Source organism: Pseudopodoces humilis, chromosome 1 (assembly GCF_049639895.1).
Source record: "Pseudopodoces humilis isolate 2021_Gansu_Grassland_sample_001 chromosome 1, ASM4963989v1, whole genome shotgun sequence".
Lineage (NCBI taxonomy): Eukaryota > Metazoa > Chordata > Aves > Passeriformes > Paridae > Pseudopodoces > Pseudopodoces humilis.
The window spans coordinates 126,719,387-126,734,386 of record NC_142200.1 but is presented as its reverse complement, the minus strand read 5'-3'; the positions used below and the strand labels follow the sequence as shown (position 1 = coordinate 126,734,386).

The following is a 15,000-nucleotide window of genomic DNA, read 5'->3' as shown; positions in this document are numbered from 1 at the left end:
GGCTCTGTGTTTAGAGTCTGATTTTGCTGCACTTGTTCAGGCTACAGAATACATTGTTCTCTCTCTTAAATCCTTTTAAATAATCAGCTAAAATAGAGCTGATACTTGCGGTATAATGAATGAAAAAGTAAGCCAGAATCCAAACCCTTATAAAAGTCTGCAGTATTTCCCCAGCGTGCATGTCAAGTCATACCTTTTGACCTACATCTCCTTTGCCAGGGGGTCCTTCTGGGCCTCTTGGACCTTGATCTCCCTTTTCCCCCTAACAGAGATTAAATGGTTAATTACTTTTCATGTCATTAATTTTACTGATAGACTTATGAAAAACAATGCTTGAATTGCTTGAATAGATATTTTACCCAAAAATATCAGTAAATACTGGTTAATTTTTTTTTTCCAACAAAAAATAAAGTATTCTGTCTCTTAAAGCCCTTGCAATCTCCTACATTCATATTCCTTATTTTCACAGACATTTCTAATAATGTCATTTGCAACTGCATCAATCTTTTGTGGGAAGGATTCCATGCCTATACTTATAAGAGGAAGAGAAATGCTTGCAAAGTTATCAGAAAATGTCTTGATGGACCAATTCTGAGAAGCAATTTTAGACAATTCTGTAGCCAATGGGCACTCCAGGCTGAAAATATTTGCCAGAAACATTACATTAAATAACTCACAAATAACCCACACAAAACATTCTATTAAGGAGCATTACCTACAAAATATTTATGCAGAATACAAGCAAGATTAGTATATCAAGATATCTGCAAGTAATCTAGAGAGTGAAAGGTAGATTAAAATGAGGTTAAAATCCATTTCTGATTTCAGCTGTTGATGAAAGTGATATTACAGAGCCTGTTGTTGATAGGCATCAGTTGGGATCCCTCTTTGGTGAGACATTGTCACACCTGCAAATAACTGCTGTAATATCACCACGCTACTCACCGTAGGCATCCAGCTGCTCTTTGCACTGCCCTGAATACCCAGGGTAGCTGCCCAGTACTACTATTTTTACTTTCAGTGGGTTACAACAGGGAAGGTGACAGCACAGAATTAATTATCAGAGTAAAGACAATATGCAAGAGAAAAAAACAAAAACCCAGCATGACCATCTGTAACACTAACCCAACTTTTACTCTAAATTCTGATGCACTTCTGATACCTCGGAATCTTTTTGAGCAGTGGATAATACAAATTTTAAAAATATAATTAAGTAGCAACAGAAATGCTACATATTTTCTCACAGTGGAAGGCTTACTGCTTCAGGCTGGAGTTTGTCCAACTGGCATTTGCACTTTTAGGTGACAAAAATGTGAAGTTGAATTCTTAATAGATATTTATTACAGCTATTCAAATATTTTCTGATTTAAAGCCCATAGTCAAAAATGCTGATTTGCTTACTCCAAATTATGTTTAGTTTATCAGTTTTACATGTCAGCCAGCTGCTACTTTCATATAAGTGCTTTACAGCGGTCTGGAGGCAGCTGGATTCTCAGCAGCAGTTAAAAATCACACAAAGCACTGACTTTTGCTTACTCAGCAGCTCATTCATTTTGGAAAGAGTACAATTAAAAGCTTTAATTTAATTTGCTCTAAATTTACTATTTTAGGCACTCTGCTTTGCATCCCTCTAAATTAACATCCACCATTTTGAATTTATGTTTCTTTTTCCAAATGTGGTGGAGTTTCTCCTAGATCCTCAAAGTTTCCCTTGAAAACAAACAGGCCTGGGTCTAGCTGTTTGTGCAGGTACCTGTACCATGGCTGATAGGTTTCAGCCACAGCTCACCACCCTGTGAGATGCCCTAAGTCACACTGATGGAGAATCACTTGGTGTCAGGAAAGATCTGAATAGGTGTGGTGGGTTTTAGTGCTGGCTAAAATCACCAGGGTACTTACTTACTTCTTGCTGTGAGATATGGATTAGGAGAAGGGCAAAACAGGCTTAAAACTTAAACAGTCCATGAGGAACAGGCTCAAGACATGAGCTACCTGCTCTCCAAGTTTGTGAAATTTAACAGTAGTCAATTGCCCACAAAAGGCAGGGTTGCTTGCCTGTAGCTCAGTTGCTCATTCAGATGGTAACCACTGTTAGAAGTGTTTGTTTGACACACCTCATCCAGTCCCATATCCCTGGAAAAAGTATTGGCATGTGCTTTCCTCAAGGATGAACTCCTTACCACTGCAAACCTGCAAATAACCTGTTCTTCCTTAATCACCATTTTTGCACACCTTTTCACATGTGGTGAAATATATTTCCTTACCTTTTTCCCTGTCAACCCCTTCTCTCCTATCACCCCCTTTTCTCCTGGGGGTCCTGGTAGACCTCTATCTCCCTTAAAGAAGAAAAAATTGTTACATCTGCATATTTCAATAAATTGTTTGTTCTGTAAAATGGATCCAACAGTTTGTGAAAATATTAATTAAACAATATTTTTCCTCCAATAAAGGTTTTTATTTCCAGTAAGTTAAATATTCTATAGAGACACTAATTTTTAATACCCATAAGTATTTAAAATTTCTCTCCAAGTTCCCCACCTACTTCTTAAATCTTGGACTTGTATAAAATAAATTTATGTTTATTCAGTGAATAAAACTATGACTGAATGCTCTTTGTTATTCTCTGCACAAGAACAATATTGTATTAATGTAATTTACTTGCTACGTCAAACATCTGGGACTTAAAGGATGGTCAGCCAAAAACATCCAAATGGTGTTACTGACTGGACACAAACCCCTTATCATTTGTATAAACCAACCAAGTCATTACTTTTCATATTTACCAGAAAGACTTGAAAGAATTCACAGGAAGCAGTCCTGCCAAGCATTTCTTTCATGATCCAAGATCAAGTCATTAAAAACAAGATGTCTTGCCACTTTACCTGATTTTTGAAGCCCTACTTAAGTCATTAAATATATGGTTTACAGTCTTCAAAATGGCATCTGAAGACAAAGCTGTAAGTGTTTAATGTCTCTTCCAACACACCGGCAGTATGACCACCGTTGTCACAAAGAGTGGCTTTTTTTCTTGGATCAGAAAAACAAGGGGAACAGAGTTGGCAACCTTTCTAACAGGCCTTGGAAAGATGTAACTAGTTTAGAAAACATTAGGGGAAAACTTTTGTTCCAGTCATGGTAGTGGCAACGCTTTTATGACCCTCACTGAAATTCCTTCCTATTTTGACCACAGTTAATTTATACCAAAAAATCTTCTATTTGGTTTATCAGTAATTAGTGGAAGAATTAAAAGACCATGTAAAGAACAGTTAAAAATAAAAGCAGGCTCACTTTAAGTCCTGATGAGTTAATTCCTGGAAGTCCTGCTTCTCCTTTTTGTCCAGGTTCACCTGGTTCACCCTAGCAACAAAGAAGTCTTTAGTTTAAAAGAGAGACACAATTTAGCTTTATTCACTACTTGCACTGTTTAATTAGCTGCAAACACAGAGGCAGATATGATGATATTCTACAATTCTATGAACCTAAGTGGTCAAGTTTTCACTGGAAAATTCTGTTCTTTAAAACCCCCTGTAACCTGTAGGTCTGCATCTATTTTATTTAACCCTGCAGTGGGCAGAAAGTTGAAGTGAATCACTCCAACTTTCTTTCTTATGCTTTAATGCATTTTATTTTTTTAGTGTACAGGACTATATCAAAAACTCTTTGGTCACTGAATAAAAAGTAAGTCCAAAGAAAGAAAAATCACAAGTCCTGCTTAAGAGAAAGTTTTAGCCTTTCTTCCTGTAGTTCCAAAACAGTAAAAGAGATACTTTTTTAGAAAAAGAGGAACTCCATTTTGCAATTTTGCTTCATCATCTTAAGTGAATTGGCCTATCACATAACATGTTTCACAGTTGTCTATTTTTCTCTACATTAATATTAAATATTTCTGCTATAACTGCTGTTTACATGCCAAAGCTATACCCAGAAGAAAATGACTGGTTCTCTTCCTCCTTTTGCTACAGTGACTAATATCTTCCTTTCACAAATCAAGGTGATTACTAAGCACACTTCTGATTTACAGTTCATTCCACTTGCTCTCATTATATTTCAGCAATTCCCCTTTCCTTGTCTGACAGTGATCACCTGACACTGTACCACTAGAGGCCTGGGCTTTGATAGCAGCAATTGTTTTCCTCACTTTTGTGTTCTCTTCCTACTTTTTCTCCTTCTGCAGTGCAGGGTCAGCTAAGCAAACCTCAGCTCTCTTACCTGTCTTAGTCTTTCTATCTTTGGTTTTGGTTCTTTCTCACAATGACCATGGAAGGCTGAAGGCCAGGCTGAAGGTATGGTGGGATTAGCCTGAAGTCTCAAAACCACCACTGAGCTAAATTTAAACTGTTTGGTAAAAAGATTTACTTGAACACAGCATATAAGTGGCACCAAAATCATTGGACACAAAGATGTCTGAAAGACCCTCTGCTTAAAAATATGTGGTCTTTTAGAACCAGAAATTCATATTCACAAAGTTTAAGTACTGATCCTAAGCAGGCAGAAGCCATTTTGTTCCATTTGGGGAAGATCTTTATAACATGGATGGCTTCCCCTCTAAGATTCAAAAGGAATTGTTATCTCAAATGAAGTTATATTTTCATCTCATCAAGTACACTTTTAAAAAGCCTGGCAAAGACACTTATTCTTTCATGACAGTGTTGCTTTTAAAAATCAACCATTACCTTTGGTCCTGGCCGACCAGAACCTTGAGAGCCTTTTGCCCCAGGGATTCCTTGTGGACCCTGTATACCCTGTAAAGCAAAATAAATGAGTTTTAGTGCATTATACTCTTCCACATATGAAAATCACACATCCATCTTTCAGTTAACAACAATTTTATCTCATCTTCATAAGAAATCTTCTTTCCAAAATTAACAGAATCCAGATCTTTTGGAATGTTTCAGTTTTTCTTTATCCAATAGCTAAAGGGTATGCTCAAGTTTCAAAGGGCTTGACATTCAGAATTGGTAGGTACTTAGCCTTGTAAAATTCTTATGTATAATATATCACCATCAAACCAACGCTATCTGATTTACCTCATATGCAAATTATTATGCAGATTACACCAAATTTACATTTGCTTGATTCTAAGACCATCCAAATCAGTCAAAATCAGTTGTATTTACAAGCTTTGCTTAAAAACTAGTTTAATACTTCTAAAAATGAAAAATTACTATGAGATTTTTAATGCCTTTACATCAAAATTGCAGCTCTGATAAAATATAAAATGAAAACTCTATGCAAATGCTCATTACATGTCCAAAATGCAGACTTACCCGGCTTCCTGGATTGCCTATTCCTGGTGGTCCTGGTGGGCCCTGTGGTCCTACTTGGCCTTGTTCACCCTATAGAACAAGTATTCCCAAGAACTGAATTGCAACAGTTCATGCTATCTGATTAACATATTTGAACTAAACACAGAGTGGCAGTCCTCAAGCTGTATTATCTTGAAGTCTGCTGCTTCTAGTGAAGTAAATGTGTTTGGAATACCTGGAAGTCTGCCTGTGACAACTGATCTAATAAAAACAATACCCCTTCTGCCCTAAAAACTCCATATTGTTTATAACATTGATGATCACACCTGTAATTTTATTATTTAGAAGGATCCATAGCTCATCTTTACATACTGAGATTCTTGTACAGAAATGTAGACAGTTTCTTGCGCAACACTCAGAAGAAAACCTCACAAGTGTAAACACAGCAGCTGCAGAGTATATTAAAAACTAAAAATATCAGTGTTTCTTTGCCCATTCCAGGTCCATTAGATTAGATGACTTAGGGATTTTTAAGTTTTAATAGGTATTTAAAAATTAAAGTATTTTAAGTAGAATATTTCTGAAATTATTTTAGGAGAAAAAAAAAGTAAATTTCTTCCCATCATACTCCCAGCTGCATATAATAAAGTCCCTAGTGCTCTAAGTTAACATTAACAGGCTCACCTACTTGTACTGATGGATGCAGCCCATGGAGCTGCATGGAACAATGTAACATAGCTCCTCAGATCCAGGTAAAATATACCTTGGTAGAGTTGTGATATAGTGCAAAAAATTAATCTTTATTTAACTATAAATATAATTGATTATAGATACAATTATAAATATACTCTGTGCCTCACCTTGTCACCTTTGACTTGTTCACCTTTTGGTCCAGGAGGACCGCGTACACCTTCAGAGCCTTTTTCACCCTAGAAATAGACGACAGTTTTGAAACTTATATTTAGGAACTTACGAAGAACACCATCTTAGACAAACTGGTCATCATGATAATGAGGGAAAAATATTCTTTTACAAACAAACTAGAAAAGTAACCAATGGAATTACCAATATTAGAGAAAAGAAAAGAAATTGGTTAGAACTCATACATAACATCCATCACATTCATTGTGGTTTTGAATATAGGACTTCAAAAGGAGAAAATTAAATACTAGGAGTAAGGAAGATACATTTTGAAAGCATAACAATATGTTCACTTGTCAGAAAGATCAGTTCAGAAATGATTGCAAGGACATGACTGATGCCTTTTCCATAAAAGGAAAAAAAATTTTTGCTTAGTAGTTCAAGGCTCTAGAGAATCTTGAAGCCACTAAAACAGAGGGATATATTTTGATGGGAAACCCAGTTATAATTTATTCATTAATCTTTGGTTGTTTGTACTTATTTTTAAAAAAAGGAAAGTTGACATATATTAACCTAGCAAGTGGCCTAAATGAGATAATTGTCCACAGAGACTCATACAACCCATCTTTCAGTTTCCCAAAATGGTAAGGCAAAATGAAAACAGTTGCTGAATATTTTCTTCCAATACAGAACATAAATAGCTTAGTAGTTTTTTGGAAGACAATTTATCTCACTAATGCTATCAAAAGAAGTTATCTTTATTAAACACATAGGAGAATCATTAACTTACTACTGATAGAGGGATTGTACATTTTTTTTTCTATAATTACCTGGATAGAGTTTCTGAAATCAGTGGGATATTCAGAGAGTCTAGTGATTCAGAAAACCAAGATCCATCATCCAGCATTTTATACCAATGGAATTATCAGTGGCCTTAAATAACTTAGACACTACTGCAAATTTGGTCCACAATGTTAAAGAAAGTAATTTCCATAAAACTACCTTTTGGCCTTGAATGCCCTCTCCTTGTGGACCTCTCTCGCCTGGTGACCCAGCAGGGCCAGGTGGTCCCTGAAAGAAAAAAAAAAATATTCAAACGATACCAGAAATTCAATTTCTTATAGCAAATTTGTCTGATTTTCAAGTACAGGATTTTGCAACATTTATGACACTGGTAAGTGAAAATGCTTCCACAATATCTGACTGAGCCCAGGCAATTAAAATGAGCTGTAGCAACCATTAGTTGGGTCATTTAGAATAGAATAAGCCAATGCTGAATTGATGTGAGTTACATAATTAATGTCTAAAGACTCAGAGCATTAGTATTACAGTGAAATTTATTCCCTGTAATCTCATATAATTTCATTATTTTCATCATAAAAATAATCAATTTGAATATATTTTTAATATATAATGACAGGTTAAATATGCAACACTAGAGAATGTTAATTTTGATTTAAGCAAGTACACAAATAAGTATTTTTCTAACACTTTCTGTCCTGCAAAATTCAGCTAACTTTCATTATTTAAAGCTAGTAAGCACTTTTTAAGGATGACCTTGATTAAACAAAAAGTTTCTACATATTTCTGTGAGAAAAATAATCTTTCACAACCACAAAGTAATTTTTAAAAATACTATTAGAATTAATTTAACACCTATCTATATTTTGGCTTTCTGTACACAAGAGAACCATACATTTACATTTCAGGAAGAAAAAGTAACCAATAAGCATTAAATCAGGAGCTTGCCAAAGTTCTGTAATTCAGAAAATAAAGATATAACTAAAAGCATGCAATTTATGCAATATAGATCCTTGTTCTTGATGTGATCCAAATTACATATAGGAGTTGAGGAATGTTTCATCTCTTATTTTCATCTTCTTAAAATTTAATTGTAGACAATTTTTAAAGATTATCGCCAACTTTGGGGTTTTTTTCCCCCCAAAACTGACTTGTATGTGGTTTTATTCTCCTGCTTGGACAAACCACATGCAACTACTGATGTATTGGGCTGGAATAGCTTGTGCTGCTCCAGAGTGGGTACAAGGTGGTTATGGAATCAGTAGCCAAAAAAGCTACTGACAATCACTAAGCCTTACTCACTAAGACTTATTTTGTTGCATTTCAATTCCCAACGCATATATCACTGACTTACAGGTAATCCTGGCTCACCAATTCCAGGCGGTCCTGGCAATCCAATTTTACCTTCTCGACCTTCAGCACCCTTGTGAAAAAGAAAATTAGAAAGTTCAGTCCTAATTCAGCTTGGTACTTTTGAAGAGCAAAACATTTACATATAGATTATTTAATGGTGTCACCGCAAAGGCTTGAAATCTAATGAGTAACCTCTCCTAAAGGAAAAAAAACCCTATACATGACGTTTTAGAAGCATTTGAAAGACCTTTCAATTAATACTTGAAACACTAGATTGCATTCCAGCAGTCAATACATAGGGATAACTGCTTAAAATTGCAAAGCCTAAGAGATGACAGGGATGAGGGAGCTAACTCAGACTAAATTTGGCTGCAGTACCTAAGCAGGAATGCTCAGGTGTGAGGGATGCTCACACCTAGTCTATCTGGATACTCAAATTGAAGCCTGCTTCAGTGGAATATGGGATTACGTGGGAACTCCAGGAGCTGTAGAGTTTCTGCATCTTCCACTTACAAGATGTCATAATCTTCACGATTTGTCCAGTTTACTGAAGACTGTGTGCTTCAAGGGTAAGGGCACAGAGGATTTTTATCTTTCTACAGAGTGGTAAAGAGACAGGAGGTGACATTTCTTCCCCATAAACTATCTTCCCTCCTGGAAGGACCAAGTGTTGTCCCTTTTACATGTCAAAATACTGGTTTCTGAGCTCATGAACCCTCTCTGTGTTCTGGGGTCTGCCCCACTGCACAGGAAATATGTGGGAATTCAGTGAATGTACAAATTAGAACACTAAAAGCAAAAAAGTGTAAGTGTATTAGACAGTGGCATTTGGCTCCAAAACACAGGGAAAAGATGGCATAAAGCTACACCAGAGACTTGGCACCAGAATTATAGTGAGGTCTAATTCTACCCAATTTACCTTTCTTGTCTGACTCTGAGATGCAGTTCTTTGACAAAACTCTTGTTTTGGAGACTCATGTTTTCTTAGTCAAACTAAGAATTCATGTTTCCTATGCAGATGCTTTTGTAGTTTAATGAAAGGAGATCTGGCTGGCCAGCATAGGCATACATGACTTTTCCAAGACTAGATTCCACCTTCTAGTCTTTTGCAATAAAATGAGATGGAGGAATTAAATGTTTCATGAGAGAATCTTACAATCTTTAAGAATGTCTGTTCCTTAGTGAATGACAAGGCAAATCTCTCACTTTACCATATATCACAGTGACTGAGATGTATTTCTATACCATGAAATGTGGTTTACTCATTAGTGAAATCAGTTGCTAGTGCTTGAAAATTATCTCATACAAGTAACCCCCATTTAAATGGCATTATTTCTGACTTCTGTCAATAGGATCATAAAAAAAATGCAAGAGTTGCTGGAAAAGCAGGTCTTTTATCTCCATCCTATGTTAATACAAAAAACTGTCAATCAGTTTTACATTTAGGTGCTAAGAGTTGACTTTGATAAAACTGTAGATGAGAAATTTAATTTAAAAAAATGACTGCCCACAGCTATCACTTTAACAAACATAATTCTGAGAGTTACCTTGGGTCCTGGCTCTCCAATGCCAGGGGGTCCTGCAGGACCATAGGGACCTGGGGGGCCTTGTTCTCCCTAAAGAGAAAAAATAAAAAGAAACTATTAATGTGAAAAGAAGTTTAATAAAATTCTGACAGAGTGTCTTTCCAAAGCCTCATTTAGGGCTAGAGAAATACATTTTTAAAGTAAAAATAAACACAACAAATAAACACAACAAATAAACACAACAAATTGTCTTGAATAAATATGTTTATTTATATACATTTATATATGTTTAGATTAGAAGCAAAGCCAATATCCTGGCCATACAAGATCTAATAATTTTATAAAGGCACTCTTTCATATGCGTCATGAAAAATAAAAAAAAAATTTTTTTTTTCCTATTTTTGGTCTTGACTTCATCTAATATTTTGGTGCTTCCACAGACTTTGCTTGACAGAAAGATGTGTTGGAAATAGAAAGGGTATTTGGAAATGAAGCAGTGCTTCCAGAAGCTTCCAACATTGCACTCAAGGTTCTTGCCATAACAACAAATGCACACATAGCATGACTGTTGTTCCTACTGCTATCTTTGCAGGTCCTTACTCTCATCCTCTCTTCTGTACAGTGTTTCCAATAAAGCCAACACAGCCACACAGTTACTAATTATTTTTTTTATAAAAATGTGTTTATTTTGTGGGGAGGTGTTAATTTTTAGGGGATTGAAACTTTTATTTACGTAGAAATTTTATATACTGAGTTCTGCAACCTTTCAATAAGAATTTTGCACTTGAGAGGTCAATAGAAGTATAAAAAATTACATTTCCTCACAAAATCAATCAGTTTTTAATCAGCCAAAGAATGAAGCTAAGATGCAGAAATTGAAAGATACAGCAGAGGTAAATAAACAGACTATCCTTGAAGCTTAATTTCTGATAACTATGCACTTACAATGCTACTAATTCAGCTTTAAATCTAGAATAACATGGAAATTGATGCCCAGACTTAAATTCGTTCCACCACAGAATAGTATAATAATCTAGAAATAGCCATGAAGTTTAAAACTTATTCAAAATGCAAGATTTGCTGGCACATCTTCATAATCTAATAAATTAATACAGCACCAGGAGAAGTTATATCTTAGAAGGCAGAAACAAATCAGACAAAACTGCTATCAGTCAGGGAATACAATATCTCCACATAGGATCCCGACAGGGTATTAGCAACATAGATAACTATTGCAGAAACACAGAACATAGCTAAAAGGTTGACTGTCTTCCTAGGCAGAAGGAAGACAGAAATTAACAATATTTTCATGAAACCTTTGGACCAGAGGCACAATTCAGTTCATCCATATACAGATTATCATAATGCCATTTTTACTGATATAAAGCCAATTGAAAATTTACCAGTTTTCCTTATACCTGGGTTTTTCCTGATGTGTTTGTTTGAAATTGATCAAACAACAACAACAATTACTCAAACAACCCATCTTCTACCCTTCTTGCAGCCTGGTGCCCATGAAGTTTTGCCTTTCAGCCCATAGGCTCCCTTACCTCAGCACCAACTCTTGCTTCAGTACCTTTCCACTTGACAAGCCACATTAGCAGGTTCAGCCCCGTGCAGCTTCAGGGCCTGGAGACAGTCTGGGATGGACAGGGATGGATATACCCAGTGCAAGGGGTGGCAGAGAGAGAAGGGAACAGGCACAGGCTGTTGTAAGGCAAGGCAGTATGCTTAGTATTGTCTGCTCCAATTCACAATCCTTGTTCCTTTCATGGAGAAGGCAGACTGGGATTTCTGTTGTGCCAGCACGTATGAGCATGCTCCACAGAATGAATCCAAAAATACGTGAAGTTCAAAATACATAAAAAAAAAATCTATCAGGTAAAAAACCATTTCAGCTGTACACAGCAACACTATGCCCTGAGCACAGCAAATGCCACTCATTTTATCAGCTGATAATACTAAACCTCTGAAATAGTGTAGGAACTTGTTGCATGCTGAAAAATGGAATTTGATAAATACAGACTCATCTTTCAGCAGAAACAATAAGCCAACACCCTTTATTGTGCTTAGAAAGTGCGCTACTTTTTTTTTCCTGTCACCCAAATGGACACTGTGTTTCCTGTCTATGGTGACAGTCCCTGACAGAATTTCCCAAGAACAGTAACTCTGAGGGATGCTTCCTATCACAAATTATTAATTTCTTTGCAAGTTCACCCACATGATAGGGCCATGCCATGAACACAGATGGGAGTCCTGCTGAAGTTATTATTTTTCCAAAAGCTCTGTTTTTTAACCATGATAAAAACATTACACAGTTTTCCTTCCAATAATTGGTGTCATGTGCCTTGCAAGAGCTGTTGCTGTAGGTATGGGACTGGTAGGTGCTAGAGTAGGGAGTATAAGAAACCCCTGTAATGAAAGTCATATAGGATATTATGAAAATGTTGTACTGTGAAACACTTTTTCATGGATAGAAGAGGATGTCTGAATACTAATAGAGAAAGAAACTCAACCTTGTATCAGACAACACGCAAAACTTGTAAACTTAAACGATTCAGTCTGTTTTAAAGACTGAATGTTTCAAACTTCAAATGGCTATTAAGAAATCTGGGTTTTATGTTTTGTAGTCTTGGTGTTACAGGTAATGTGGAATTTATAAAAACCATGAAGTTCTGGCAATAATATCACATTATGTCTACATGTAGAGAAAAGTCTGCTTTTCCAAGAAGCTTTTTGGTAATAATTTTTTTTCATTTAACTCTTTGTTCACTTTCTTTTTTCTTTCCTTATTGGGATTTTCCTTCAGGTGGCATGTAATATCATCTGGAGCAAGAGGGAGGAAAAGTACACTTGATCTGAGCTGAATGTTTTTACAAATTGAAATTGTACCATTTTAAGCCTGGAATCCAAAAACCTCACTATCTGCCTCCCTCCCCCCCAAACTATTGTTCATTATGCTAGGATGAGTTCCAGTTAGTGCCAATATAAAAATTTTCCTTTTCAGAAAGCCCATATATACTGTAAGGAACAGAAACACTCTGTATTTCAGTCTACAATGTGATCATGATTAAGCTACTGTTAAAAAAAAAATAAATTCAAATTTAATGATTTTATCTTTAAACTAAACATTGGCAACAACAATGCAAATAGATTTAGATATTTTAACAGATATTGATATTTTGTATTTCTAAGTTAGTTGAAATATCTAAGAACTAAACTTGTTCATAGGAAAATTGGATTTTTTCAGTCTCCTGGGAAAGTAGCTTGCCACATAAGTGAGGAAAGAATTCATAAGTCATCAGAGAAGAAGCAGATCCCTTAGCAGTTTGTTCTGGGAAATGTATTCAGGAAAATATGTAATGATGGATTTTTTACAGAATTGTCCCAGGATGATTTTATGGGAATAACTGCTTTGAATATCCACATTCAAACTTAACCTTTTCCTTAGAAGTTTGAATATATGTCTGTTCATAAAGCTTTAGCCTTTAATTGAAAATCTTACTACACAAATCAAATTTTCCAGAGAATCTCCTTATTACAGCAGTAGAGTTTAAGAATGTCATTCTCAGCCTTTCCATGAATATATTGTGATTTCTAGAAACATGCACTTTATATCTAGCAGCTGGTTCAAGAGTTTAAATAAAACTAATGTCAATTCTGAAACTATATCTATATGTACTTCCTGCTCATCACGTTTTTATGAGCGGAACACAGGTCATACCCAGATTTCATGCCCCAGTTTTATATCCTGTAACCATATAATTCAGTTTATAAATTATTCACTGAAATTTGTGAATAGTCACTATTATTGTCCTCACTAAAAAACTCATTTTCAAAAATTACCTTGAATATACTCTTATGGAACCTTACTGGTGCTATAGCATTGAATGCACTGTTGCTGGTTTGGGCTTTCAAAAATAAATATTAGTTAAGCACCTGAAAATAAATTAAAACAGACAAAATAATGACAACTAGTCTGAGTAAATCAATAGACATATGCATGTCTTTAAACAATTATAAAAATAATTTTTTTATCCAACACTAAGAATACTAGAGGACCCCAATTTAGCTTTGAAAAAATGTTATATTCATTACTAGATATCTGTTTTACACAAAAATCATGGTGATTCTGTTGCGTTCCTGGAAACAGGAAGGAAACCAAGATGAATTAAGTTGTTTTGTGTTAAAATGTTGTTTTTTTCCGAGGTTGTAGCTATTGAAGGGCAAAGCTGTCTTCTAATGAGAACACAACACAGTGTGTTGGTAAGTCCAGCAAAAGACATGAAGAAACCAGTTCAGATGCTTTTTAATTGTAATAACCAGCTGAGTAAAGAGATATGTAGAACCTAAGTACGAAAATGACAGAAACCAGGTTACTGGGGAAGTCAGACAATAGACGAGATTCTCTCTGGATAATGTTTATGGTCATTACTGCTTATTACAGACTATATTACATTTACAGAGCAGAACCAAGTGTGGCATGTCTTTTCTCTTTGCCACCTTTCTGTTTCTTGTACTTTTAGTATTTTACTAAGTGAGGTAGTGTCTTCTCTGTTTTGGAAATTGTTGAATCATTCAGCAAAATCATATCATGGGACACCCTTGAATTCTTAGTGAGTACAAGGAATACAAAATCTGAGTTCCTTGATCCTATAAGCTGCAGTATGACAAGAGTTGAGTGTCTCTACCCTAGACCCAGGGTTATACATTTTTGTTCTACAATTTAAATTCTTTAAGTTTTATAGCTGAATGAGGTACACTTTGATTCAAGTTTTTATTATATGTTACAATATAGATAATATGTGATGGCTAACAAGGGTGAAGGTTGCCTTAATGTGAAGCAAATGTGTAAGAAAATAAAAAGTATAGGTGGGAATAGTATTTCTTTTGGTATTTTAAGTAAGTGAAACAGACAAAACAGCATAGAATTTGGCTTTAAAAACACTTTTCTTTGATAAATTTAACATCTTTGTATGAAACTTGTCAGTGGACAATAGAAAGTCAGTAAACCAGGAAACAAGCAGAAGAATCTTTGTTCTTTGCTCAGGATTTACTCTGGAAACAGGACTAAGTTGTCTGGTTCAGAAGACAGGAGATACACAGTGAAAATTGACAGTTCCCAACACCTAACTCTGAGTGAAGTGCCCTATAACCCTCTAAAGTTTTTCTCTTAAAGTCATTAAATACTGTGTTGTATGTAATGATTGTAA

At 35.4% G+C, this 15,000-nt stretch overlaps 1 protein-coding gene across 1 annotated transcript in view; it reads right to left on the bottom strand.

Annotated features, from left to right (window-relative positions):
* The window catches only part of COL28A1 (collagen type XXVIII alpha 1 chain), a 60,644-nt gene that overhangs the window by 32,191 nt on the left and 13,453 nt on the right, over nucleotides 1-15,000 (bottom strand). Inside the window, exons 12-20 of the mRNA XM_014248780.2 lie at nucleotides 9,809-9,877; nucleotides 8,263-8,331; nucleotides 7,110-7,178; nucleotides 6,107-6,175; nucleotides 5,268-5,336; nucleotides 4,674-4,742; nucleotides 3,289-3,357; nucleotides 2,265-2,336; nucleotides 194-262 (exon numbers count right to left, since the gene is read on the bottom strand). Coding sequence (XP_014104255.2) covers nucleotides 194-262; nucleotides 2,265-2,336; nucleotides 3,289-3,357; nucleotides 4,674-4,742; nucleotides 5,268-5,336; nucleotides 6,107-6,175; nucleotides 7,110-7,178; nucleotides 8,263-8,331; nucleotides 9,809-9,877 — 624 coding nt within the window. The remainder of the gene's footprint in view (nucleotides 1-193; nucleotides 263-2,264; nucleotides 2,337-3,288; nucleotides 3,358-4,673; nucleotides 4,743-5,267; nucleotides 5,337-6,106; nucleotides 6,176-7,109; nucleotides 7,179-8,262; nucleotides 8,332-9,808; nucleotides 9,878-15,000) is intronic.